This window comes from Clinocottus analis, unplaced genomic scaffold, assembly GCF_023055335.1.
Source record: "Clinocottus analis isolate CAN_PGR_092001 unplaced genomic scaffold, fCliAna1.0.p SCAF_13, whole genome shotgun sequence".
In the NCBI taxonomy this organism is placed as follows: Eukaryota; Metazoa; Chordata; class Actinopteri; order Perciformes; family Cottidae; genus Clinocottus; species Clinocottus analis.
The window spans coordinates 12617771-12641619 of record NW_027175854.1 but is presented as its reverse complement, the minus strand read 5'-3'; the positions used below and the strand labels follow the sequence as shown (position 1 = coordinate 12641619).

The 23849-nt window shown below is 42.9% G+C and overlaps 2 protein-coding genes across 4 annotated transcripts; both read left to right on the top strand.

Annotated features, from left to right (window-relative positions):
- Positions 1-3680: 3680 nt before the first annotated feature.
- chsy3 (chondroitin sulfate synthase 3) lies at positions 3681-11019 on the top strand. Its single transcript, XM_068574719.1, has 3 exons — positions 3681-4768; positions 5483-5766; positions 6079-11019. The coding sequence occupies exons 1-3, from the start codon at positions 4204-4206 to the stop codon at positions 7648-7650; spliced, it is 2421 nt and encodes an 806-aa protein (XP_068430820.1). The 5' UTR covers positions 3681-4203; the 3' UTR covers positions 7651-11019.
- Positions 11020-11945: 926 nt separating this feature from the next.
- sptlc1 (serine palmitoyltransferase, long chain base subunit 1) lies at positions 11946-21640 on the top strand. Of its 3 annotated transcripts, XM_068574082.1 has the most exons (15): positions 11946-12000; positions 13044-13151; positions 13240-13334; positions 14113-14206; positions 14321-14393; positions 14619-14751; positions 15031-15160; positions 15346-15435; positions 16647-16754; positions 17434-17529; positions 18099-18195; positions 18452-18506; positions 20380-20497; positions 20583-20656; positions 20961-21640. In XM_068574082.1, exons 1-15 carry the CDS (start codon positions 11947-11949, stop codon positions 21052-21054), a joined length of 1419 nt encoding a protein of 472 aa, XP_068430183.1. In that variant the 5' UTR covers position 11946; the 3' UTR covers positions 21055-21640. The 3 variants fall into 3 exon arrangements, with proteins under 3 accessions (XP_068430183.1, XP_068430184.1, XP_068430185.1); XM_068574083.1 differs by lacking the exons at positions 16647-16754; positions 17434-17529; positions 18099-18195; ... (2 more) ...; positions 20583-20656; positions 20961-21640 and adding an exon at positions 15880-16156; XM_068574084.1 differs by lacking the exons at positions 16647-16754; positions 17434-17529; positions 18099-18195; ... (2 more) ...; positions 20583-20656; positions 20961-21640 and adding an exon at positions 15869-16156.
- Positions 21641-23849: the final 2209 nt, after the last annotated feature.

Genomic DNA, 23849 nt, shown 5'->3' with positions numbered 1-23849 from the left:
CATAAAGCAAAAACAGTAGACTTTAGTCTTGGAGCTGGATGGGATCTCATTCAATAAGTCACATATAGCCAGACCAACCATCAGGCCAACGTGTTACAACGTAACAATTATAGTCCCTACTATTTGGAGGGAATGAAGCTGCTTTTTGTTGCTGAGACAGAACTAAATCTCCCAGAGGAACACCATGTCTGAGGGTAATATCAATGCACTGCTCATCCTCACACAACAATATATGGCCTTGTTCAGACTGCCAGCCCAAATCCATATTTTGTCATATTTTGTATCCAGATTGATTTGAGAAAGTCTGGAAAGCAATCAAAAACAAACAGCTGCATCTCAGTCTGGATGCTCTGGCTGCTCATATTGGATTTCAAAGAGTGCAGAATCCTCCGCGGCAGAGCGCTGTGGAAGACAACATGGAGGAGCAGCAGTCTGTGGACAAAGAGACCAATACATTGTCTGATGGCACTTTCACTTTCTGCTGCTTCCCACCCAAATTTGCAACATATGCAGGGCTTGTTTCAACCGGCATGGCGGCGTCAGCGTAGTTCCTGCCGCCATGCCGGTTTCACTAAACCCAATGCAAAGAGTTTGGTGCCATCTGGACACCCAAATCCGGTCTGGAAAATAACAGTGCAGAGCAGACTCTCTTAAAGAACGGATTTCAGAAACTACCATAAACGAGACTCGCGAGCACAGCTGCTCAACGCTCATATGAGAGAAAGTGTTGGATGCACTCGTAAGCCCAGATTTGATTAGCATAGCTGGCTTGAACTGTTTGAATGCGTATTATGAATAGGCTTCTGTGCAGTCTTGCAATCACAAAACTTGTCAGATTGATGCACTTATGGACACATATCTGGTCACGCGTTAACGTCAGCTTGTTTTACGAAAGAAAAATGATTTGGAGGCGTGTCAAAAAGTTGTTTTAAATGTGTGTTTTGTGACATTGCACATGCATGCCTATATTTGTTCTCGTGGTTATGACTCACGTACAATTTCTTTCCCTTTAAAATACAATCCTTTGAGCCTCTGGTATGAGAGTTTAACATTTCCCATCTGGCAATGCTGCCCAGATTGCAGTGCGCTGGATGCAGTTTATAGTTCTTTGAAAAGTGAGATTCACATTTGCAGGGCTGCGTTCCGTTTGACTTAAAAGATAAGAAATTCTATCATTTTCAACCATAAAGTTGGCTGTGTGGATCATTTAGATCCTTATACTGCATGTGGGTGGTGGTGGGTGATGAAGCTTTGATTCTTGCCTTTAGAAGGAAAAAACAACTGTGGAGACTCTGTTACGAGTCAAAGTCACGCTGCTTTTCTCCTGACTATGACCATGTCCACTGGATAAATGAGTTGGAATGGAACTGAGCTGCTTTGCTCAGCCCAGTAATAATCATGGAATATGAGTTTCATATCCAGCGGCTCATCGTGTGACGGTAATAATACAACAATAATAATATTACAAAATGAATTATTAGTTATATCTAATAATTCACTAGTTTCAAAATGACACCCATCAAATATATTTTATTAAAACGTTAAATGTTTATTACATTTATATGACAGCTTATATAAAAAAGCACGGGTAGGCACATCGTATAGTTATGACGCCTTGTCTCCTTCTTTAACACATTACTAGGACTTTACTAAATGAATCTCCTCACAATTTTAATTCAATTCAATTTATTTTGTATAGCCCAAAATCAAAAATTATCATCAGAGGGCTTTACAATCTGTACACAGACAACATGCTCTCATCAGATCAGAAAAAAACTCCCACAAAAAAAAAAAACTTTAACATGGAGAAAAAGGTAAGAAATCTTCCGTAGAGCAACAGAGGAGGATTCTCTATCAGGATGGACAGAAGTTTCTCATGACGGAAAAACCCCACAGCAGACAGAAAGTTGTTCACACTTCCTGTCAGGCCAGTCCTCAACTTAAGTAAAACACACAGTGATGGATCTGCATCCACTGAGATACGCGCAGGAACACACACCTGTCCTCCGGAGTCAGAGCACACACATACACTGGTTGGCTTTCAGGTGGATGTCTGCTGCTTTCTTGTTACCTTATTTATGGGAGAACCGGGATCCTGTCCTGGCTCATGGATCCCTCCCTTAGCGCTCGTGCTGATATATCCAGTAGTCAAGAATACAAAAAGAAGAGCAGCCTGTAGGCTGGAGTCATCGAGCGCACTGGTTGCTTCAGATGAGCGGAGTCTCATCCACACACGGACCAACAAGGACTCTTCCCCAAACACTGGCCAGGCTGCTGCCGTGACGTCAGCAGCCTCTCCACCAATGGACGGGCTGCGACAGTCTTGCTCTCTCACGCGTGTGAAGAGATTCTTCTGAGCGACATCGGTGCAGCGACTGATGTGAAAAAGTTCAAATGAGTTGTGAAACAGACCCAAAGGAGTTCCTTCAATACGAGGTGTATTATACAGACAGCAAACAGCAGGGCCGTACTGCTGACACTGTTGATGAGGCTACTTACCCAATTCTCTTACTTATTACAAATCCAAATATCTAAAAAAAAAAAAAAAAAATTAGATCATTCTTGATCATATTTTTTGACTAAATAACTAAATCGAGGTCCATGCTCCAAAATATTTGTTTTGTCATCCAGTTTGAAAACATTTATAATCTCAGTTTATATTGTGTTCACAAGATGCATATTTTATGTGGCTGGCTTGACTTCTGTGGTGTTTAGTTGGGTGGGTGGAAGGCTTCATCACGGCCGGATGTGATGGGGCAGAGACTCCTGTGCAGAGGAACACCAGTAATAAAAACGAAAAGACATCAATCTCTGTAGTAGGAGTAGTAGTAGTAGTAGTAGTAGTAGTAGTAGTAGTAGTAGTAGTAGTAGTAGTTTTATACTGAGTCTGCCATAAGTGTTACTAAATTGCACTTAAGTGCGTGCGAGTGTGTTTGTGTGTGCGTGACTAATAGACAGACTCACAAGGTGAAGATAATATAGTGTCACTGTCAAAATAAAATTCACCTAAATTTAGAGAAATAATTGTGCATTTAGCCCTAGAAAGTAACTGACAAATGGAAATAGAATAGCATTTTAGTGAATAACATATATTTTACATAATCGCCCTTGGGGAAAGGGCATGGCAGCAAAATGTGTTCAAAGACTAATCCTTTGGCAGGAAAAACAGCCCTGCTGGAGATTTAGTAACATCAATTTGACTGTGCTGCCACCTGCTGGTGGATTAGTTATGTGCTACTCCTCAAGAGCAAGCTGCAGACTGAAATAGTTGATTGTGTTTTTTAGGGGGGCGGTCCTATTAGAACAATTGTGATTGCAGAATATCAATTTTTTGGGGGAAAAAAAGACGTCATGAAGAGAGGAAGATTTTATTCTGCATCAAAAACACTAACCGGAAGCAACCTTGAAAATATAAAATAGTTCTGGCTGCTGCTGGATACTTATCCTTCAAAATAAAATGTCCTGCTGGGAGATTTATATGAATTAGAACAATATCATAACATCACGTAGGTCTATTTGTTTTATAAATTTAATGTGCAAATAACCACAACACACAGCTTCAGTTCTTGGCTCTTTTTGATCTGAAACGGTGCTTTCAGTTTGAAGAAAGAAAAGCCTCGACTGGAAAACGTCTTGTTCTTGAGAAGTGAACAGACACGTACGTCGCGGTGGGAGTGAAGTCTGCAGGAAAACGACCGTCGAGCCGTGCACGGTAACGGTGACGGGGTCCGGAGCCCAGAGAGCTACGGCAGCTCAGCGGCAGACGAGCCGCTGGAACGACGAGAAACGAATGGGGTCGCGATGTTGCTGCAGCAGCTTGTTAGCTTAATGCTGCTGGAAAAATAACGGGGGTGACGTTTAACGTTAGCGACCATTAGCCACGACGCTACGGGAAGTGATACAAAGCAGCGGGACTCGACCCGCTGTCTGGACGCGCGGGACGGAACTTTGGCATCACATTTGGTGAGCCTCGAGAATAGGTCGGACGAGTCGGAGCGGGCCATGTGTCCGTTTATCCACATAGTTATGCGGTCATAAGCTGGAAAGTGTATTTTTCCACAGCAGGTTGGACACAGAATGATTCACACGGAGATGCTGGCTGGCCGTACACGTCAGCGCGCGCGCCCCCAGACAACGGTAGCATTCATACATTTATTTCACTCCATCCACTGCGGAGCTAAACTCTGCGTGGGATAAGCGGCCATGGCTGTGAAATCAAGGAGACCGTGGACGACCGTGGTTTTCGGCGTCTTCCTCGGATTCACCGTGTCCTCTTGGCTCATCGTGCCTCAGGTTCTGGAGGGCAAAGGGAAGAAGTCTCCCGTGTGCTCGCACTACAGCGGTAAAGGTCCGGCCATCCTCGGGAACGTCGCGGCTGTCAAAGACTGGGACAGCCCGCAGGTCAGCCGGGAGGAGGACGGGGTATTGGGCACCGGGAACATTAGCGGGGACACCGGGAGACCCGCGAGCAAACCGACGCGTTTCCTCTACGTCGGCGTGATGACAGCGAAAAAGTACGTGCGGACCCGCGCCGTGGCGGCGTACCAGACCTGGGTGAGCTCCATACCCGGAAAGGTGGAGTTCTTTTCCAGCTCGGGGACCGGCGCCGTGCACGTGCCCGTGCCCGTCCCGGTGGTCTCGCTGGCGGATGTAGACGACTCCTACCCGCCACAGAAGAAGTCATTCATGATGCTGAAGTACATCCACGACCACTACCTGGATAAATACGAGTGGTTCATGCGCGCGGATGATGACGCTTACATAAGAGGTGATTTGTGTGTGTGGGTGTGTGGGGCGCACAGGGATCCCCATAGTCAACATTTTGTAATGCATATTTATGTAGAGAAAGTTTTCAGAAAAAGATCCATACATTTGCATTCCACATACCAACATAAAACCTGAACCTCATTTGAAGTAGTTTTACATACTAGTTATCTGAAAGCAGACCTCCTATTCTCTACACACAAATCCCCAAAACACACACAATAAAAGGGCAAAACCCTAAAAATGTTAATCTTTTCGAAAAAGTAAACCTTGTACTCAAAACAATGCCTTGACTTATTAGTTGTTCAAATGAATTGAGTGTAAGATAAAACAAAAGGTGAGCATGTCCAGACAAATAGTCCGGTGTACACTTCCATCACAGTTTGCAGACCTTCAGGTTGACATGAGCAACAGTTACTTTCAGTTTAAGCTCCAGAAGTGGCTACATTCTGGGTTTGTTTCCAACCTGACCAATCACTGCAGGGACTCAGTGGTGAGCTGGTTCAATGAATGTTAGATACTCATGATGGTCAGGTGTATAATATATTTGTAGAGCCTGGGACAGAAGACCAAGTTAACCAAGTTCTGTTCCACTGGACACTGGCTAAAGTTGATGTTTTTTTTCAGTTGATACTTGCTTTATGAGATGAATACCCCAGTGTGACTATAACATATATAAAAAAGCACAACTAATTTCTCCATCGCCGCCCTCTGCCAGGTGAGAAGCTGGAGTTGTTCCTGCGGTCGCTGAACAGCAGCAAGCCGCTCTATCTGGGCCAGACGGGCCTGGGCATGGCCGAGGAGCTGGGCAGGCTGGCCCTGGAGCCCGGAGAGAACTTCTGCATGGGGGGCCCCGGGATGATCTTCAGCAGAGAGGTTCTACGGAGGATGGTCCCTCACATCGGAACATGTCTGAGGGAGATGTACACCACCCACGAGGACGTGGAGGTGGGCCGCTGTGTGCGGCGCTTTGGAGGGACGCAGTGTGTGTGGTCGTATGAGGTACGGATGGAGTCTGCTTTTGGTTCCTTCCTTTGTGTTTGTTATCACATGTTGTAAGAAATATGAATAGCAACAATAGTATTAATTAAAGTAGGAATATGTTTCGATAAGAAGACAAAGTTAGATTCACATTAAATATACATACATTTGAATCTGGAACTTTTTGGATGTTTTATCCTTTTTCTTTCTTTTTTAGTTGATTTTGATCTGATTCACTTTGATTTAGTTTGATCAATGGTAAAATGGTTTGCGAGTGTTTGTACTGGTACCAGGTCTGTGCTTGTTTCATGGATGTTGCAACTCTCTCCACAGATGCAGCAGCTTTTCTATGAGAACTACGAACACAACAAGAAAGGTTTCATTGAGGAACTTCACAGCAGCAAGATCCACAACGCCATTACACTTCACCCCAATAAGAAGCCCGCCTACCAGTACCGGCTCCACAGCTTTTTGCTCAGTCGTGAGATCTCCAGGCTTTGTTACCGCAGCATCCTGCTCCACCGCCAAGGTCTGGTTATGAGTTATCTCAGTGACACAGAAGTCCTGTGGGAAGACCAGCAGCTGGGCTCCCCACCTTCTTACATGCGCTACAAGCCCAATGAGAGAAACAATGTCATCGAGTGGGATTTCCTGACTGGCCGCCATATTTACTCTGCTGCTGAGAACAAGGTTGCCAGGCAAAGCCTTGGGAACTCTCTTCGGACCGCACTCGAAGGCATCATTCTCCAGGTCATGGAGATGATTAACGAGAATTCAAAAACCCGTGGTCGTGTAATTGACTTCAAAGAGATTCAGTATGGCTACTATAGGGTGGATCCAATGCATGGCGCAGAATACATCATCGACTTACTGCTTCTGTACAAGAAACATAAGGGACGCAAAATAACAGTGCCTGTGCGGCGGCACGCTTACCTCCAGCAATCCTTCAGCCGACCCTTCTTTACCGAAACTGAGCAGCTAGACGTGGCTGAACTCGTGGCTGCCATCAACTCTGAATCCCAATCCCTTTCTTTCCTATCCAACTCTCTGAAGTTCTTGTCACCTTTCCAGGTCTACGAATCAAACAAGGAACTGTGGGAGCAGAGCCAGAGAAAAGTCAACATCCTTGTCCCATTATCCGGTCGCTATGACACCTTTGTCCGCTTTATGGACAACTTTGAGAAGGTGTGTTTGATACCCAAACAAAATGTTAAGCTCTCCATCATTCTAGTGGACAATGGAAGTGATCCGAACAGAGGCAAACACAATCAGTTAATCCGAGACTACTACAGGAAGTATCCCAAAGCTGACCTGTCCATAATCCCCATGACAGGAAACTTCTCACGAGGACTGGCTCTTGAGCTGGGCTCCTCGCAGCTCGATAATGACTCCCTCCTCTTCTTCTGCGATGTTGATCTTATCTTTAGTGGTGATGCTTTGCAGCGCTGCAGAGAAAATGCTGTCCAAGGGAGACAAGTATATTTCCCCGTTGTCTTTAGTCAGTACAACCCCAAGATAGTGTACTCTGAGAAGGCCCCGAGGGACAACCAATTTGTGCTGACCAAGAAAAGTGGTTTCTGGCGTGATTACGGATTCGGAATCACTTGTGTTTTTAAGGGTGACTTACTGAAAGCCGGAGGTTTTGACACCTCAATCTTAGGCTGGGGACTGGAAGACGTAGACTTGTTCACAAAGGTTATCAACTCTGATTTAAAAGTGTTGCGCAGTCAGGAACCAGGTCTTGTCCACGTCTATCATCCCGTCCAATGTAACACAAGTCTTGAGCAGAGGCAACACAAAATGTGCCTCGGGTCGAGAGCGAGTACTTTTGCATCGACAATGCAGCTAGCAGAGCTGTGGCTGGAGAAACACATCGAGGCGGGGTTCAACAGAACTTCATCCTGATACTCTGGCCCTCCTAGAACCCTCCGTACAAGTTTACCTCAGTTCTGCTTGTATGCAGACAGCAATTGTGTGTGTGTGTGTGTGTGTGTGTGTGTGCGTGTGTGTGTGTGTGTGTTGTGACTGTGGATCAGAGAGCGCAGGTAGACCAAACCTCTAAGGGATCCAGAGAAAACAGTACATAAACAGAACAGAGTCTAGGGTTACAGCACCTACTTTTTTTGGAAGCCTGCTCAAAACAAAGTGTCTGCTACCTTAAAAGGTTCTACACCACTGATTACAGTTGGTACATTAGACATTATATAGATTTATTGATGTTTAATTTGCTGTGTCAATGATGGAAATCTAGCTTTGGGACTTTCATTGCGATTCCTAAGGGTTTGAGTTAGTCTTCACATTTTTATTACATGTTTAAATGTAATAAAACGCCAACTTTGGGGAGTCCCAAGCTTTTTAAATGACCCAAAGAACAAGCGATATCACTGGGAAGAAAAGACATATACATATATGTATGTGAATGTGTGGATGTGTTGCTGGTTTCAGTGTGCACACCTGCAGTTAAGCAGTAAATTTAACTCTCTGCATATCATGAGTGTCCGTCCTGTTGGGCCTCCTTCCAAAGACAATCACCCAAAATGATCAAAAGAACAAACATGTGTATTGTCTGTACTCACAGAATACGCGCAGGCGGGCAGTCATTACATTATTCATGAATGAAATGATTAGCCACAGCCAGATTATTTACTCTTTCTTTGTCAGATCATTTGATTGATTGATTGCTGTCAGGATATAATAAGTATAAAACATGTTTTTGAAGACGATCACCAACCCTAGCTTTCAGCTTCAGGTGAAGCTTTTAGAAGGCCTGAATCCGAGGCTGTGTGGTTTCTGCTCTTGCCAACAAGCATATTGTTTAGTAATTTCTCTGCTTTCCACTCTCAAGTCTGGTTTTCTGACCTATACTAGCCATTATTTATGTATCTTATTTAACTAGTACAGTGCCCATTCAAAACATACCTCAGAACGGCCTGTGGTCTTTCTATTTTGCCGTCCCCATCTTTTGTTGCCATTTCATCGGCCCAAACCCAAAACATCCCATTTAGCCCTACCCCTCCGTTTAGCTTGTTAACTTGGAGGGGTAGGGTGTCCACATTCGTCTTGTGTTAGAGGGATAGTATGAAGCGGTTCAGCTATCTCGCCCTCAAACAAAAGTTTTTCATTATAACAAGTATGAAAAAAACAATTATTTAGTATACTAATGTCTCTAGCTAACATCACAATATTGTTTTAATGGCCTGCATTTAACATATTTCCACGCCACACTCCCCTTGTTGAAGTAAACATTTAAATGTAGGACTTCACCATGCGGTATTAATAGTAAAACTATTTGGTACTTTGTCTCCCACTGCCAGTACCAACATTCCCAGTTTGAGAAAGTGTAAAAAAAAAAAAAAAAGTAAAGCAGAACAGCATTTACCTGGAGCCTCCAAATCACTAAATCCTCAATGAAAGGAGGGATGGTGATCAAGTTTGAGGCTATGACATCATCAAACCCCAAACTATGAGGGCGTTAAGCTCACATGGGAATAAGATCTTGGAACGCTATATCTAGGAACCATCAGCAAAAGTGAACTGTGCTAAAACTACACACAGCACAGGTAGAAGAATATTCAAAGTGCTCATTATTATGTGTAGCTTGTCCAACATGCACCAAATGGTACCAAGTCCTCCAGAGGGTCCTTAGCCATACACCCGCAGTGTGACGTCAATCTATGAGCTGTTCTCCAGATATTCAAAGAACAGACAGATTCTGTGATAATCGCTTTCTAGTTCGATGCCCAACCTCCCTCTTACTGCTGTCCTTACAGGACTGTATCCTTCCATCAATCCAAAAGCAACTCTTGACGACAGCCAATACAATGAGTACAGTGTGCATATAGTCATGATAACGGCAAATGCTTTAAGATATGAACAATGTAAGCAAATACTTAAATCCTGGTTGTGGCTAAATCCCATTTCTGAAAGTAACTTTACTCGTTTGGAAGGTGGATCAATAGATGGGCTTTCTACCTGACCCACCCAGCACTGATTTGCGGGTCAAACAGTGTTTAGATGTATAGGTCAAAACTGTGCTCAAGTGTTTTCAATAACTGTATTATTTTTGTTGTATGTATTTATATTAAGTAACCTAGAGGCCTCAAAAATGTGTATCAGTGTCAACTTAGCCCAGTATGAGTGCTCGCTGGGGAGCCACTTGACAGACTGAGGCCCAACATAAGGCTATGCAGAGGAGCGTTGGAGCTCATGTGCTTTACTTCGAGGTCTGTGGGATTATTATTTAAATTAAGCAGTTATGTTGACTTCACCACTGCTCATTAATGGCTAATAAAAGCAAAAATTAACTAAACATTGGGTTAAAAAAAAATGCAGACATTTGTACAAAGCAATTTATATTAGTGAATCTTCTGTGCTGACAGAAAGGAGCAACATAGTGGCCTGGAGACCAAAATGTAATCATCCAAAATGTTTGAGAAGTGCCACAGTTTACCACCCAGTGCATTGCAGCCTTCAGCTTTTACCAAGATGGTGCTCACTGCCTATTGTGTGTTTTAGTAAAAAGAAATCATCTGACAAAATAATATTTGGAACAAACTGGCAAAGCAGCTTTGAATTCGCCTGGTTCATATGGAAGATGTCACTGCCCCATGACCACAATGTTCCTATACCGAATGTACAGAAACTCTTCTTGTTGAAACATTTATTATTATGAGAAACTGAGCAGATACTTTAGCTGTTTTCAGACCTCTGAATTGTTGTACACTATTTATTCAACAATAAAAAAAGATAATTAATAAAGTCCACATTGTCGCTTTAACATTTACATATTATTATATTTAAGTGGTAGTTGGTGAGCAAAGCTGAAATTTACAGTTAAATATAATATGTAATTATATAATCAGAATATTTACTGTGACAGTTTTTAATGAGAAAAATAAAAAAATAAAGACCACAGAATCACGGCACAAGAATCCACAAAACATTGTCTGTATCACATTTCCACTCAAAAACATCACAGATTAATTTTTAACTGCAGCTATTATATTGATATTTTTTTTCTCATAATTTTGAGGTACTAAACCATAATTACAAGGTACAGTTGTTACTTTTTCCTTTGGTGAATGCAATGCACTTCTACAAATGTTACCATGGAGACTCATCTATTCTGTCAAGAGTAAGTGTATGGTTTTGTTCCCCATCTGCTATAACAATTGCTTTTAGTAAATGTTTGTACACAGATATTTGGGCAGCGTTCTTGTATGCTGACTGAAGCTGATTTTGGTGTTTTGGTAAGATACATCTTTGCACACTTAAGCAGACTACTTTTGGTCAAAAAATCTTTAAGATTCTTTAATAAACCAATTCAAAATTATGGTGCATGTGCTCTGTTATTTAAACTCTATTCCACTCTATAAGGACCTGAAATTGCACAGAACACTAAGAAAATCACTGATTGCATATATAGTTTTAACAATATACAGCATATAGTGCATGAATACCACATTAAGAACATTTCCATATTTGTCCCTGTCTTTGCTTGTGCTCTGTGTTTTACCTTCTTTTTATTCTTTTTAGACTATTTTTCTAGCAACGCCATGCTTCACACTCGCATGGTTCTATGTGTTGTTCACTCCTGGAAGCTGCTCAGTGCAATCTCTTGGCCACTGAGCAGCTATCCCGAAACATATTAGTTCAAAAGAGCCTTGCTCTTAAGGGGTCAGTAAGGAAGAAGCAAGCTCTACATTGTTGTTAGAACATTGCAACAATATGAGACTGGCTAGTTAACAATATAAAAAAGGGGACTCAACTAATGCACCAGGTTAAAAAAAAAAAGAGTCAATATATGTGAAATAATTGAACAATATAATTTTGATGTTTAGCAATTTATAGATCTGATCTAAAAAAAAAAAGGTACATGTAGTGGTTAGTTGTTCGGCTATTTAAAAAAAAAACGTTTTTATTTATTGCGCAATTTAATATACTTTCATTGATTTACATAATTATTTTTCATGCTAACAAGATCTTTCATATTTTCATCCACGCTTTGTTTCTTCATATATTTTTGTAATTGTATTTGCTTTCTGTAGATATGTACTTACATGATTTTGTATTGTAAGTTTCAAACGCAATCAAAGCGATGTAAGGTGAGTTTAGTGTCTCTTATGAACGGACACTCCGATTGACTATTTTTCTTCTGGAACTTAAATGCAACATTGATGACGTTGCAGAGAGAAGATAAACATGGCGTCCGGACAGCAATGGGTGTTGGTGGAAATGGTTCAAGCGTTTTACGAGGCAAGTTTCTCCTTTCTGCAGCTTTGTTGGGTAGACACTGGCGTTCACAAGTCCATTCCTCGTATGTTCAGCTACACGTCGAGGATTTTCATAATGTTCCGAGGCTGTTTATTGTAAACTTCTGTATCAGGAAGTATCCGCGGCTCGGGGAAGGCGTAAGACGCCCTGTCAGCCAATCGCGTGTCGCGTGTTTGCTGCTCCCGGTGGCAACGACCAGTCAGCGCGAGGAGGCAAATGAACAAGGAAGTTTGCTGTTCACTGAACATCTTTGCCCTCGCTTGTAGCTAGCCACAAAAGTGTCGAAACCGATAAACGGTGTGTGGGCTCGTGTGTGTATGTGAAGGTGTTCTTTACCACTGCGTCTGGGGAGTGTACTGTAGTGTCTAGTGGGCGATGTCACTTACTTTTGTAAGTGTTCAGCAATCCATTTAAAGGTTGTTTTTTTGTGTTCCAATAGAAGATATATATATATATATATATATATATATATATATATATATATATATATATATATATATATATATATATTAAATGTCCTGCTTGTTTGTAACAGCGTTGCTTCAGCCCAAACCACAGTACTCATGTGTTGAGCTACTGAAGAGAAACTATGCCAGAGAATAAACTAGACCATTTAATGTTTTAAAGAACTTCAGGAGTCTAGCTAGAAACCCTAAGCCTTGAGTTTCATAAGACAAGTTTCATGACATAATCGTTTAAGATATGACCTTTCCATATTCAAATCTCAAATCAAAAGTCACCTCTTCAGAACTGCTTTTAATGTTTGATTATGTGCTCTTTGTTCTATGTAATTTGGGACACACTAAATACTTTTCTGGCATACTAAGTAGTACTGCAGTATAGGTTTTGGAACGCACAGGATGGGCGTGGTGGTTGACCCCACTTGACACACCCACATTCAGCTGGAATATTACCTCGGTGGGACTGTGCTCTTCCAGTTACAGAAATTGACAGGACTTAACGACAGTCCAAGCACACTCAGCCATTGGACACAAAAATAATCCTCATGTCCCCGTCTCTATCAGGCTCCTGCTTATCACCTGATCCTGGAGGGGATCCTTATACTGTGGATCATCAGGCTTCTGTTCTCTAAGACCTATAAACTTCACGAGACCTATAAGCTGACGGAGAAGGTAAGGTCAGCAGCACAGCGCCACGGAAGACACACAGTGTTTGTGCGTGTGTGTCACCAAACCGCTGTCCTGTGGTTCCACTTTGCAGGAGAAGGAGGACCTCATTGAGGAGTGGCAGCCGGAGCCTCTCGTTCCTCCTGTTTCCAAAGACCATCCCTCCCTCACTTATGATGTTGTCACAGGGTGAGACCCTCTTCCCCACAAATGCAAGCTGTACATTTCAAGCCATAGTAGTCCCTTTTTAGATTGTCGGCGCAATCCCAAAGATACAAAATAAGTCTGGCTGAATGTAGAGTCTATAATGATGAAGCCGACATGTTGAATATTTCAACCAGAAGACTGGTGTTCTACACTGCATTGTAATTTTGTTGCCTAAACAAAGCTATTTGTGACAGTTTCCCTAAACCTCACTGTTTTGTTCCCTTAACCTATAGTTACATTTTAACGTAATGTCCCTTTGAAAAAAAAAAAAAAGAGAGTTGATCGCAGCTATACCACTACTCATGTGCCAACAGTAGAACCATTACATTTCCATTACATAGTTTGTCCAGCAGAGAGCTCTGTATCTTTACACTGTGGCATGTCCTGCTCACCACATATCCAGGTTACTTCACTAAATTCCTAAGCTGCTGTTGTCACCTGCCACCTGCATTAAATAGTACGTCTCTCATCGGTCCAAGTGACCCAGACTAAAAGAGGGAAGGGATACTCCACATACAAGATACGGTCAGACATGCTCAATGTCCGTGTTTGACACTAACTCTTATTTCCAAAAAATTTACCAGTGTCCTTGCATATTGTGGCCAATGCACAACAATCTGTGACAGCAAAAAAAGAAGTGTTTCTCTGTCATGGATTCCCCAGCTTTAGCATGTTTCTGCTAGTTAAAGTACCTCAGTGCTCTGAGCTACACTGTTGCAGCATGTTACAGGAAGATAAACACCCTGTTTATCCATTACAGACCTCCCAGCCACAACATCACAATCAATGGAAAGGAGTGCATTAACTTTGCTTCATTTAACTTCCTGGGTCTTCTGGACAATGAGCGGGTTAAGGTCGGTAATGATTATTTTAGCCGTCACTACCTTTATTCCAACACGCTGCCAGTGAGCATCGTTGTGTGACTGGACCTTCACTAATGTTCAGGTTTTTTTTTCTCCTCATGACAGCAAGAAGCTTTGGCATCACTGAAGAAATATGGTGTAGGAACATGTGGTCCCAGGGGCTTCTATGGAACTTTTGGTGAGTGGAAACTTCTTCTCTGCTTCTAAAAGCATTGCCCCATAGCGTTGGAGGGCACTTCCACACTGGTTCTTAAGCCACAATAGTCTATTATTGACACACAAAGTTTTTTCCTCATTGAACCAGGTTAAAGTTATTCTCTGCAAGTCTGAATATGTTCTGTCATTGTAAATGCTATTTTGCAATGCACTCTGGTGTAACTGCGTAGTTCGAACTACTCACCAGATGTTCACCTGGAGCTGGAGAGTCGTCTGGCCAAATTCATGAAAACAGAAGAAGCCATCATCTATTCTTACGGCTTTGCAACCATCGCCAGTGCGATCCCTGCCTACTCCAAGAGGGGGGACATCATCTTTGTGTAAGTTTGCTCTGCTGACGTGTGAGCAATTTTCCACCAGGTTTCAGTGGCCGGACCTTTAACTTGTGTGATTGTTTTTTTAATACAGTGTTGCAGAGAGCCCTGAGACTGGCTGCTCTACTGTAATGGTTGTGCATATGACAGTTACTGTCAGGCTTAGTTCCTTAACGGTCCAGCACAAGAAAACCACTTGTACCATCTGAAGCCTGCACATGATTCTCCATAAACATGGCTTGTTGTGTCTTTAGTCTTGTGTTTTGTCTTTGGCTGTGTGTTCAGGGACGAAGCGGCCTGCTTCTCCATCCAGAAGGGTCTTCAGGCGTCCCGCAGCTTCATCAAATACTTCAAACACAACGACATGGACGATCTGGAGAGGTTGCTCAAGGAGCAGGAGCTGGAGGACCAGAAGGTTAGTACAGGTGATTTTATTTGTGGTGGATGTCACAAAGCCCATCCTGAATATTCATTCTAGCAAATGTAGCCCAGAGTGTTTAATCTGCAAGTAGTATTATCCTATAATCCTGTTTACAATCTGTATCCATGGCTCACTGGATTTCTTGTCAGTCTCATAAAGTAATTTTGTTTCTGTGGCAGAATCCTCGTAAAGCCCGAGTGACCCGGAAGTTCATTGTTGTGGAGGGTCTGTACATCAACACTGCGGACATCTGTCCTCTGCCTGAACTGGTAAATAGAAAGGTTGCTTATTATCCTCCACAATGACACATATCTCATAGACTCATAACCTGAATCATTGCTCCCCCTGACAGTAATTATCAAGAGGCACATGCACAGCCATGAAATGTCAGCTTCGGGCTTATCAAAGTGAGAGGACCCAGTGCGGGTTGAAACCACTGGTCGCACTATTTTTTGTCTTTTTTTTACTTTGATGTACTGTGATAAAATAATGAAGACATTTTATCTCCATCCTCGGCTTTGTGCCAGTGGGCCTGATGTAAGCCCTCAAGGCTCCCTTTTCCTGTCGTTAATCTATCCGTGAGGAGCTTAATTAATGTAAAAATACCATTATAGGGCAAAGCAAGAGTATGTTGGATTTAAAAAAAAAAATCCAACTGATTAATAGAGATGCAACAATCGATCAGATGCTGATGGAAACCAGAACTTTTTCAGCTGATCGGCCAGACGGATGACAGGCCGACAGACAAGGAAGTGAAGGTATGAAGTTGGGCAGGCAGGCAGGCAGACAGGCAGGGAGACAGACAGACAGACAGACAGACAGACAGGTAGGTATGCATGCAGGGAGACACAGGTATGTACGTAGGTAGGTAGGTAGGTAGAAAGTCAGGTATGTAAAGAAATAGACAGGTATATTGGTAGATAGTATGTAAGCCAGACAGACAGGTAGGTAGGTAGGTAGGTATGTGGGGAGACAGACAGACAGACAGACAGACAGACAGACAGGTAGTATGTAAGGAGACAGACAGACAGACGGGTAAGGAGTCAGGCAGGCAGGGAGACAGACAGGTATTGAGGGAGACAGGTAGGTAGGTAGGCGGTATGCAGGGAGACAGACAGACAGACAGGTAGTATATAGGGAGACGGGTAGGTAGGTAGTATGCAGGGAGAACGACAGGTAGGTAGGCAGTATGTAAGGAGACAGACAGACAGGTAGGTGTGCAGGGAGACGTGCAGGCAGGAAGACCATATGTGTCAGCCTAATCGAAGTCTAAAAGTCGGCCTTTCAACAGTGAACGTTAAAGACAAAAGATGTGCGACACAAAGTACAGATCCCAGAGTGTCGGTGCCTGAACTGCTGCTGCATTGCTCCTAAACACAACACATATATCTGATATTGGGTGATCAGTCAGAGCGGTCATATTCCTACACGCTACATTCTTCAGCTCTGTTGCTCACTGATTGTGTTGTGAAACCTCCAGGTGACGCTGAAGTACAAGTACAAGGTGCGGATCTTTCTGGAGGAGAGCATGTCTTTTGGCGTGCTAGGAGAACACGGCCGAGGAGTCACGGAACACTTCGGGGTCAACGTGAGTCCACGCAGCTTCACTGAACGGCCTGTTGGGCTTTTCTCTTGTTTGATACTACAGTTCACACCTGCAGCTGCCGGCCCTCCTCTGGTGTGCTGATGAAGTTCATTGTTTCTAATAAGGATATATTGTCGTAATTATATTACTAAAAATAATTTAATAAACAATACAGTGGTAAAACAATAAGAGCAGATCAGATAACCCTCTATTAGTCGCACCGGGTGCACAGAGCAACAAGAGCCATTGATAGACAACAAAACATTGAGTACTAATAATAAGAATCTAACAGTGAAGGTATAATATTGAAGTAGACCATAAATAACAACAAGAACTAAAATACAATATAATCATTTTGGGTGGTTGAATACATATTATTGCGCATATGAGATATGAAAGTGTTTATGTGGTGTATATATTGATACTGATATTGCACATGAATGAATGAATTTGTCTGAAAAGGGGGACTCTTCAGCTATTTCCACATCAAACTTGGATCTGTTATAATTCTTTTTTCAACACTTGCCACTAATGAGTTTCCAGATGTTTTCGCTTAGCATTGTCTTTTCCCGAGCCAGCGAGCAGCCCTTTTTGTTGAGCCCTAAGAACATGTTGGGCATAGTGTGTGCATGTTGTGCTTCATGGGTGTGACAACGACCTGTTTCTATTTCATTACATGCAGATCGATGACATTGACCTGATCAGCGCAAATATGGAGAACGCCGTGGCCTCCATTGGAGGCTTCTGCTGCGGGCGCTCCTTTGTCATCGACCACCAGGTAGAACCCCAGCAGGTTGGATCCAGTCCGGCCCCTTGGTCATGAACCCTGTGTTGTAGTTTGGTCTAGTGGCTTGTTTAAGCTCCGTCGTGCACCATTGTACGACGGGGTTACCGAGACACGTGTTCACAGTGTAACATTGTTGTCGAGTAGCTCTAATACATGAAGTCATCCCCAGCTGCTTTTCTAAAACACTGCATAAGCTGCACATCTGTAATCATATGTGTGTGGAAGTTCCTCGGATTTTCCTCGGATGGCGTCTGGATTTCTGGTCTATTTGGTTTTAATACACAGTTAAACCAGTCCTATTGAGGGAGCACTCCGAGGTCTTTTATGAAGTCTCCGAAAATAGATTTTAATGAGGTGTGAACAGTTTTCAGCAGACAACAGCTTGTAGAGTCAGAGCTGCGCAGCAATGTCTGGACTTATCTGAGACCTCTTCACAGGGCTTCAATCTACGAACTTCAACGGGGTGAAGTCAAATTTCCTACTTTGACTTTCGGTCCACTTGATGATATTGTGTTTTACTTTACAATTGTAGTAAAAAGTCTCTCTCTTGTGTTGTGCAGCGTCTGTCGGGTCAGGGCTACTGCTTCTCTGCCTCCCTGCCTCCCATGCTGGCTGCTGCCGCCATTGAGGCCCTCAACATCATGGAGGAGGATCCAGGTACAGGCTCCGCCTTCAACTCCTTTCTCCTTCTTACTCTCCACCTTTGTGATTTCTCTGCTGATGTTACTGTAAGAACCTTTCGTGTTAGAAAAGATACCATATGAATGCAGTTTGACTTGCGTTTATTTTGCTCGAGCGGTCTGTAATTCAGACCGGCCGTCGCTTTCCGTTTTCAACTCCCGCTGGTGTGCAGTAGTTTTTAAACTAAAGGCCGATCTGTCCATTCATCCCTCTATCTTCATGTGTCTTGCAGACATTTTCACCGTCCTGAGGGAAAAGTGCAAACACATGCACAAGGCTTTACAGGGGTGAGTTCACATGCACCAGGGGAATACACTCACTGAGGGCGGAGTTAGAACTTGTATTTATGTGTGAATGTATTGAACGCTTCAATTTGAGCTGCTGCAGCTGAAACTAAATAGAAATACAGTGATATAAGATATTGGTCCCATACTGATAGAACGATCTATTGGATACCATTATGCTAATAACTACCAATTCTGAACATTTAGCCTGTGTGTGTGTCTGTGTTGGTTTACTTGGTTAGAAAAGCAATATTTAAGTAGCTATCCTCGCGCAACAGTTTCTTCCACACCCAAATACTCTTGTGTGCGCTTTACCCATTTGCTGCTGTAATCCTGCACCTTTTTTTCATATTTAATCTAAAACCCAAGAATCGGTATCTGCACTTAAAAGGTGGGATGGTGCATCCCTGAAACTAAGACTGAAGGGTATTTACTGAAGTGCTGTGGCCCTTCTGTAGCTGCTAAAAAAGTCAGTAGAGAGAAACGTGGCACCGCTAAATATTATGCGTTTGGCCACGTGCAATATGTATTTTAGGCATTTCTGCCCAGAAAGTTAAAATATGGGAGGAGGGAATGCAAACTAATACAGAGTGCCACTGCACCTGACTTAGCAGGAATCTCTGTCGAAAATGTAAAATGTTAAAAATGACAGGAAATGAAAAGTGCCGTCACAGCAGCCTTCTCTGTTTCCCTCTGCAAACTGCAGAATAGGCTTCAGAATATTTCCTCACACACAGGCTCCTGTTGCTCAACGACCCGCTCTCAGATCAAAAAGTGCTTTCTCCTCAGTCAATAGTCCAAGTTCAGCATTCCATCCGTCATCCACACACTTAAACAAACCAAAGCCGCTGTTCTCTGATCCAAAACGCCGAGGCAGAGCACATCCGTGAGGAGCAGCTGTACTACCAATCAGTCGCACTGACGCAGACTCTCTGTGGTCGGGCAGGAAGAGCATCTTTTGTACACTCAATGACGTCGCTGTTGACCACAAGATCAGCGAGTCTTTGTGAAAAGGCACGTGTCTTCATAAAGTTAAAAGGTATAGGTATCTTGAGGAAACCTAAGATGTGTAATGATGATGTTAAACATCATCTGTACCTCTGTTCCTTTGCCTCACACAACTTGATGCAGGAGGAAATGTAGTCGGGGATTTCTTGATCAGGTTTCAGGACACACCACAAATTCTCCACGACACGAAACTCCTTATGACACGTGACTGCATCAGGCCACGCCCCCTCCTCAGACGACCGTCTCTCTCTGGTCCAGACACAGACTCTATCTAACAAAACAAGTCTAAATTAAATGTATTCAGTGACACATACTGGCGCAGCCCTGAGGTGGCTAGCACTGTCGCCTAACAGCAGAAGGTTCCCGAGCTGGACCGGCCTCCTGTGTGGCGTCTGCATGGCCATTAATGAGGGTTCTCTTTGGGTTCTCCTGATTCCTCCCACGGTACGCAGCTCAGGTTGAGTGAGGCTTCTAAACTCCCTCGTAGGCGTGACTGGTGATCTACCTCGATGTGTCATTCCTCCGCCCAATGTCAGCTACTACCTCATGCCCTACCTTTCAGTCCAGACTTTCTCTGCATGTATTACAGCTGTTTCACATTGACACTAGTGGCTCATACATATGTGCTCCAATCGGCAAACAGCAGCCTGGTCTCGAGGCGTGTTTATTGTTAATTACGTTTGTATTTGACATATCAGAAATGCATTTTTTAATCCGAGTCTGTATACAGAGTTAATTTGACCAGATTTATTTCAAGACAAATAATGTTTTCACTAAACTGTCAGTCTTGCTGACTAGATGCATGTTCTAGTCTATTATTCCAGTGTTCCATGATGTCATGATTTGTGTTTGTCCTGATGTGTGACAGAATTTCAGGTCTGAAGTTAGTTGGAGTGCAGTTTGCCCCGGCTCTTCACTTGCAGCTGGAGAGAAGTTCCGGCTCCAGAGACGCTGACCTGCAGCTGCTGCGCTCCATTGTAGAATATGTAAGTTTACTTTTAGTTCAATTTATTTTCATACATCCCTAAATCATGTAGTGGCTCACAGGCGTTTCCATGATTTTGCCATCAGTGTCTGGAGAGACGCGTGGCTCTGACTCTCGCCCGCTACCTGGAGAAAGAGGAGCGCTTCCTCCCCTCACCCAGGTAAGGCTCTCTACTGCAGTGCATCGTCATGTATACGAGCGCTCACTCGCCTCCTACTTTCTGGTATAATGTGTCATGCCGTCCCAATTCAATGTAACTTTCTAATTAATTTGTATATTCTAAGGAAAAGGAAGAGATGGAGGTAATTCTCCAGTAAAATAATAAACGGGAAGCATGAGAGCAAGTCTTCCTTTAGTCAACCTGTTAATGCAGAACATGTGAGTCAGTGAGCTTTCTCACTGGGAGCGTTTGCTGTGTCCGTCAGCCTCGCCGCTGTCTGACCGCTCCGCTTGTGCGTCCTCAGCATCCGAGTGGTGGTCACCGTGGAGCAGACAGAGGACGACATGCAGAAGGCCGTGAGTTGCATCCAGGAGGCTGCTGCAGCCATCCTCAAATGACGACGCGGCGTTGCTCACTGCATGAAACTTAGGCAGCCTGTCGCTGGAGCTTGAGCAGGAGTCCAGTCAGTGGACCGGGTAGGACATCACTGTGACCGCCTGACCAGACTGTGAGCCCTGCACACTGAATCCAAGGTCATCACCGATAAACACACCATATGTCTTGTAGCCTCATGGCCTTAGTTTGTCTCCTAATTCTTTGCCTTTGTCCTTGTTGTCACATGTCGCCATGTCGTAATGTACACACTGTTATGGATGTGAGTGGGTCTTCAGCAGTTGACTTCCACTGTGAGAGAAACAAATACTGCAGTGAGAATTAGACTTCATCTCGACAGACCAGCCTTGTTTCTTTTTCTGTACTGACCAAAGAGGACACATTTATCTCACCGTTTCATTTAATGTTTACACTCTGACATGGAATGTACACATAGTTAGTGATTGATTTTTGTTTTTTTTAAATGCAACTGGTTGTTTTACCACAAATAGACAGTTTTAAACCCGAGGTTGTTTTTGTTGTTTTGTCCTTTTGATTTTTAGTCTATGTCACTTCTTTTGTTGGAGGTCATTGTATTCAGACAGCTTCACTTGTAAGAAATGTAAATATATCTGATTTAAAAGTACTTCTGGTGTGTGGTGCTTTTGTAAGTGTGTGGAATGATCATGACTCAGTTCTGGGTCACAACAGTTTGACAAGTTACTTATAACGTACTTATTCTGCTAAATGTGCTGCTAATGTTATTTTGATTACAGGAATATAATCCCAAATTGTCTGCAGTGAAATAATCTGCACCTGCAGGCGGTGGAACCAGGATAGGACACGTAGCCAATAGTATTTTCTATGCATGCGAGTTTCCAATGTTCAATTCTGTTAGAACAAGGAAATGGTGTTTTCTTTTTTTTATTACCTGTGGACGTTTGTTTTGTTGATACTTTTTTTAAATACGTGCGATAAGTGCAGTACGGATCTACAAAAAGGTGCAGCGTGTAGGATCTGATGCCATCTAGCGCTGAGGTTGCAGATTTTAATCAACTGAAACTACTACGGTGGCCGACACAAAAACACGAGTCAGTTTCTGGTTTGTCCGTGCTGGGCTACCGTAGAAGCGTGACGGCCGGATCCGTGGCGAGGATACACGCCCTGTGTGGCTATAAACGGCTCATTCTAAGGAAACAGACACCCACAATTCTTATTTTCAGGTGATAACACACTGAAGAAAACATACTTAATATCATATTCCATTCTGCAAGAACAAATGGCTATTATGCTAAGCTAGTGTGTCACTTCCCTCTAGTTGGGGAACTCACATGAGACCAAATAAATAGGAAATGGTCAAACTCTGGTATAAGGTCTATAACACCGGATACTGCATTTCCCACAATGCAACCTAACACATCTTTCCATTAACCCCTCCCTGCCTGGTCCGACTTGTTGCCCATGACAAACGACACTCAGGTCTTCATTCAGCATGTTGTGTGTTCACACTGCAGAAGTGACAACATGAAGTATACTCAAACGTGTTGGTGTGCATACTAAATGTTTGTCTGTTATTGGTGCACACAATTCTCCCACAATGCAATGCACAGAGCAAACTGAGTAGCTGCTGACGGCTTGGAAAAAGAATGGAACAAAATGGTTTCACTGTGGTGAAACGGATCCAGAAAGATGTTGGAACACCAGGATGTTAGTTTAACACTTTAGGAAAACTATGTTGATGTTTATTTGTGGAACTGAACATAGCAGATTTATGATTTTCAAAGTTGCTTTTTAATTGGCTTTGACCATCTTGACCAGATCTTCCAATGGGACCTTTCTGGTTAGACAAGAGATACATACATAAAAATATCAATACAATATTTCAGGATGTGGATTTGTTTGTACACTAACAGCATAGTGCAAACATGTTCTACATGCAAGGATTTGGGACAGCATTTATGTACTTGTATATTTGTGTTAAAGCTGAATGCATCGTTCTCATGTGTGTCGTGTCTGCAAAGTAATGCTGCTCACTGTTTTCAGCTCTGTGACGTGCAGTCTCCAGCTGATCCAAGAAGCTTTTTCAAGTGTATTTAGCTAAAGTAGGACGATGTATTAAAAACATAAAGGGATACGTCATCCTTTAGTTTATCACAAACATTTAACAGCTGATCACAACTGGAGCTGCAGGTGTTCACCGGACAGGAAGGGGATGAACTATGGAGGTCACAATGTGCTCTAATGGGTCACCACGAACTTCAGCAGTCCTTTACTGACAATAAGACTGTTTATTGTATAATGATTACACTTTTTCTGAAATTTGGCATTTTATTATATGTGCTAATTTAGTAGAACTCTGAACATTGTATGAAGCCAGGTTCATTTTCCTGGAGTTAATGTATTTGAGGTCTTTACAGCACTGTGGTAATCCCTTTGTGTCACTCCATATAAATGCTGTCTATATCAAAAACTTTCCATTCCTCCATGTGTTTATGGGAATGTTTAAGTCAGAGGACCAAACCTTCAGAATGAGAGCATGAAACAGAAAAACTCTTTAGAAAAACGGCCTTTAAAGAGATGTTTTGCAAATTATTGAAACTGAACAGAGTAAATAATTCTAACGTCACCAGGAAACTCCCCCACCTTTTTGTTTTAGAAACGTTATGTTTAAATATGTATATTTCTATAGGATGTTTTTCTTAAACTTTAAACCCCGCCTTTAGTCTGAAGTCTCGTTAATGTGGAGCTGGAGGGTTCAGTCTGGATCCTGGACCCTTTAAGTTGGAGACCAGGGTCCGCAGCGGCCGGGCTCTAGCTACCC

What these genes read in the sequence shown, in the direction of transcription:
- chsy3 (XM_068574719.1), top strand. Translation starts at nt 4,204, where the DNA reads ATGGCTGTGAAATCAAGGAGACCGTGGACGACCGTGGTTTTCGGCGTC. An exon ending in TGATGACGCTTACATAAGAG is followed by an intron (nt 4,769 to 5,482) that starts GTGATTTGTGTG and finishes GCCCTCTGCCAG; the next exon opens with GTGAGAAGCTGGAGTTGTTC. An exon ending in AGTGTGTGTGGTCGTATGAG is followed by an intron (nt 5,767 to 6,078) that starts GTACGGATGGAG and finishes CTCTCTCCACAG; the next exon opens with ATGCAGCAGCTTTTCTATGA.
- sptlc1 (XM_068574082.1), top strand. Translation starts at nt 11,947, where the DNA reads ATGGCGTCCGGACAGCAATGGGTGTTGGTGGAAATGGTTCAAGCGTTT. An exon ending in AGGGGGGACATCATCTTTGT is followed by an intron (nt 14,752 to 15,030) that starts GTAAGTTTGCTC and finishes CTGTGTGTTCAG; the next exon opens with GGACGAAGCGGCCTGCTTCT. An exon ending in CGGAACACTTCGGGGTCAAC is followed by an intron (nt 16,755 to 17,433) that starts GTGAGTCCACGC and finishes CATTACATGCAG; the next exon opens with ATCGATGACATTGACCTGAT.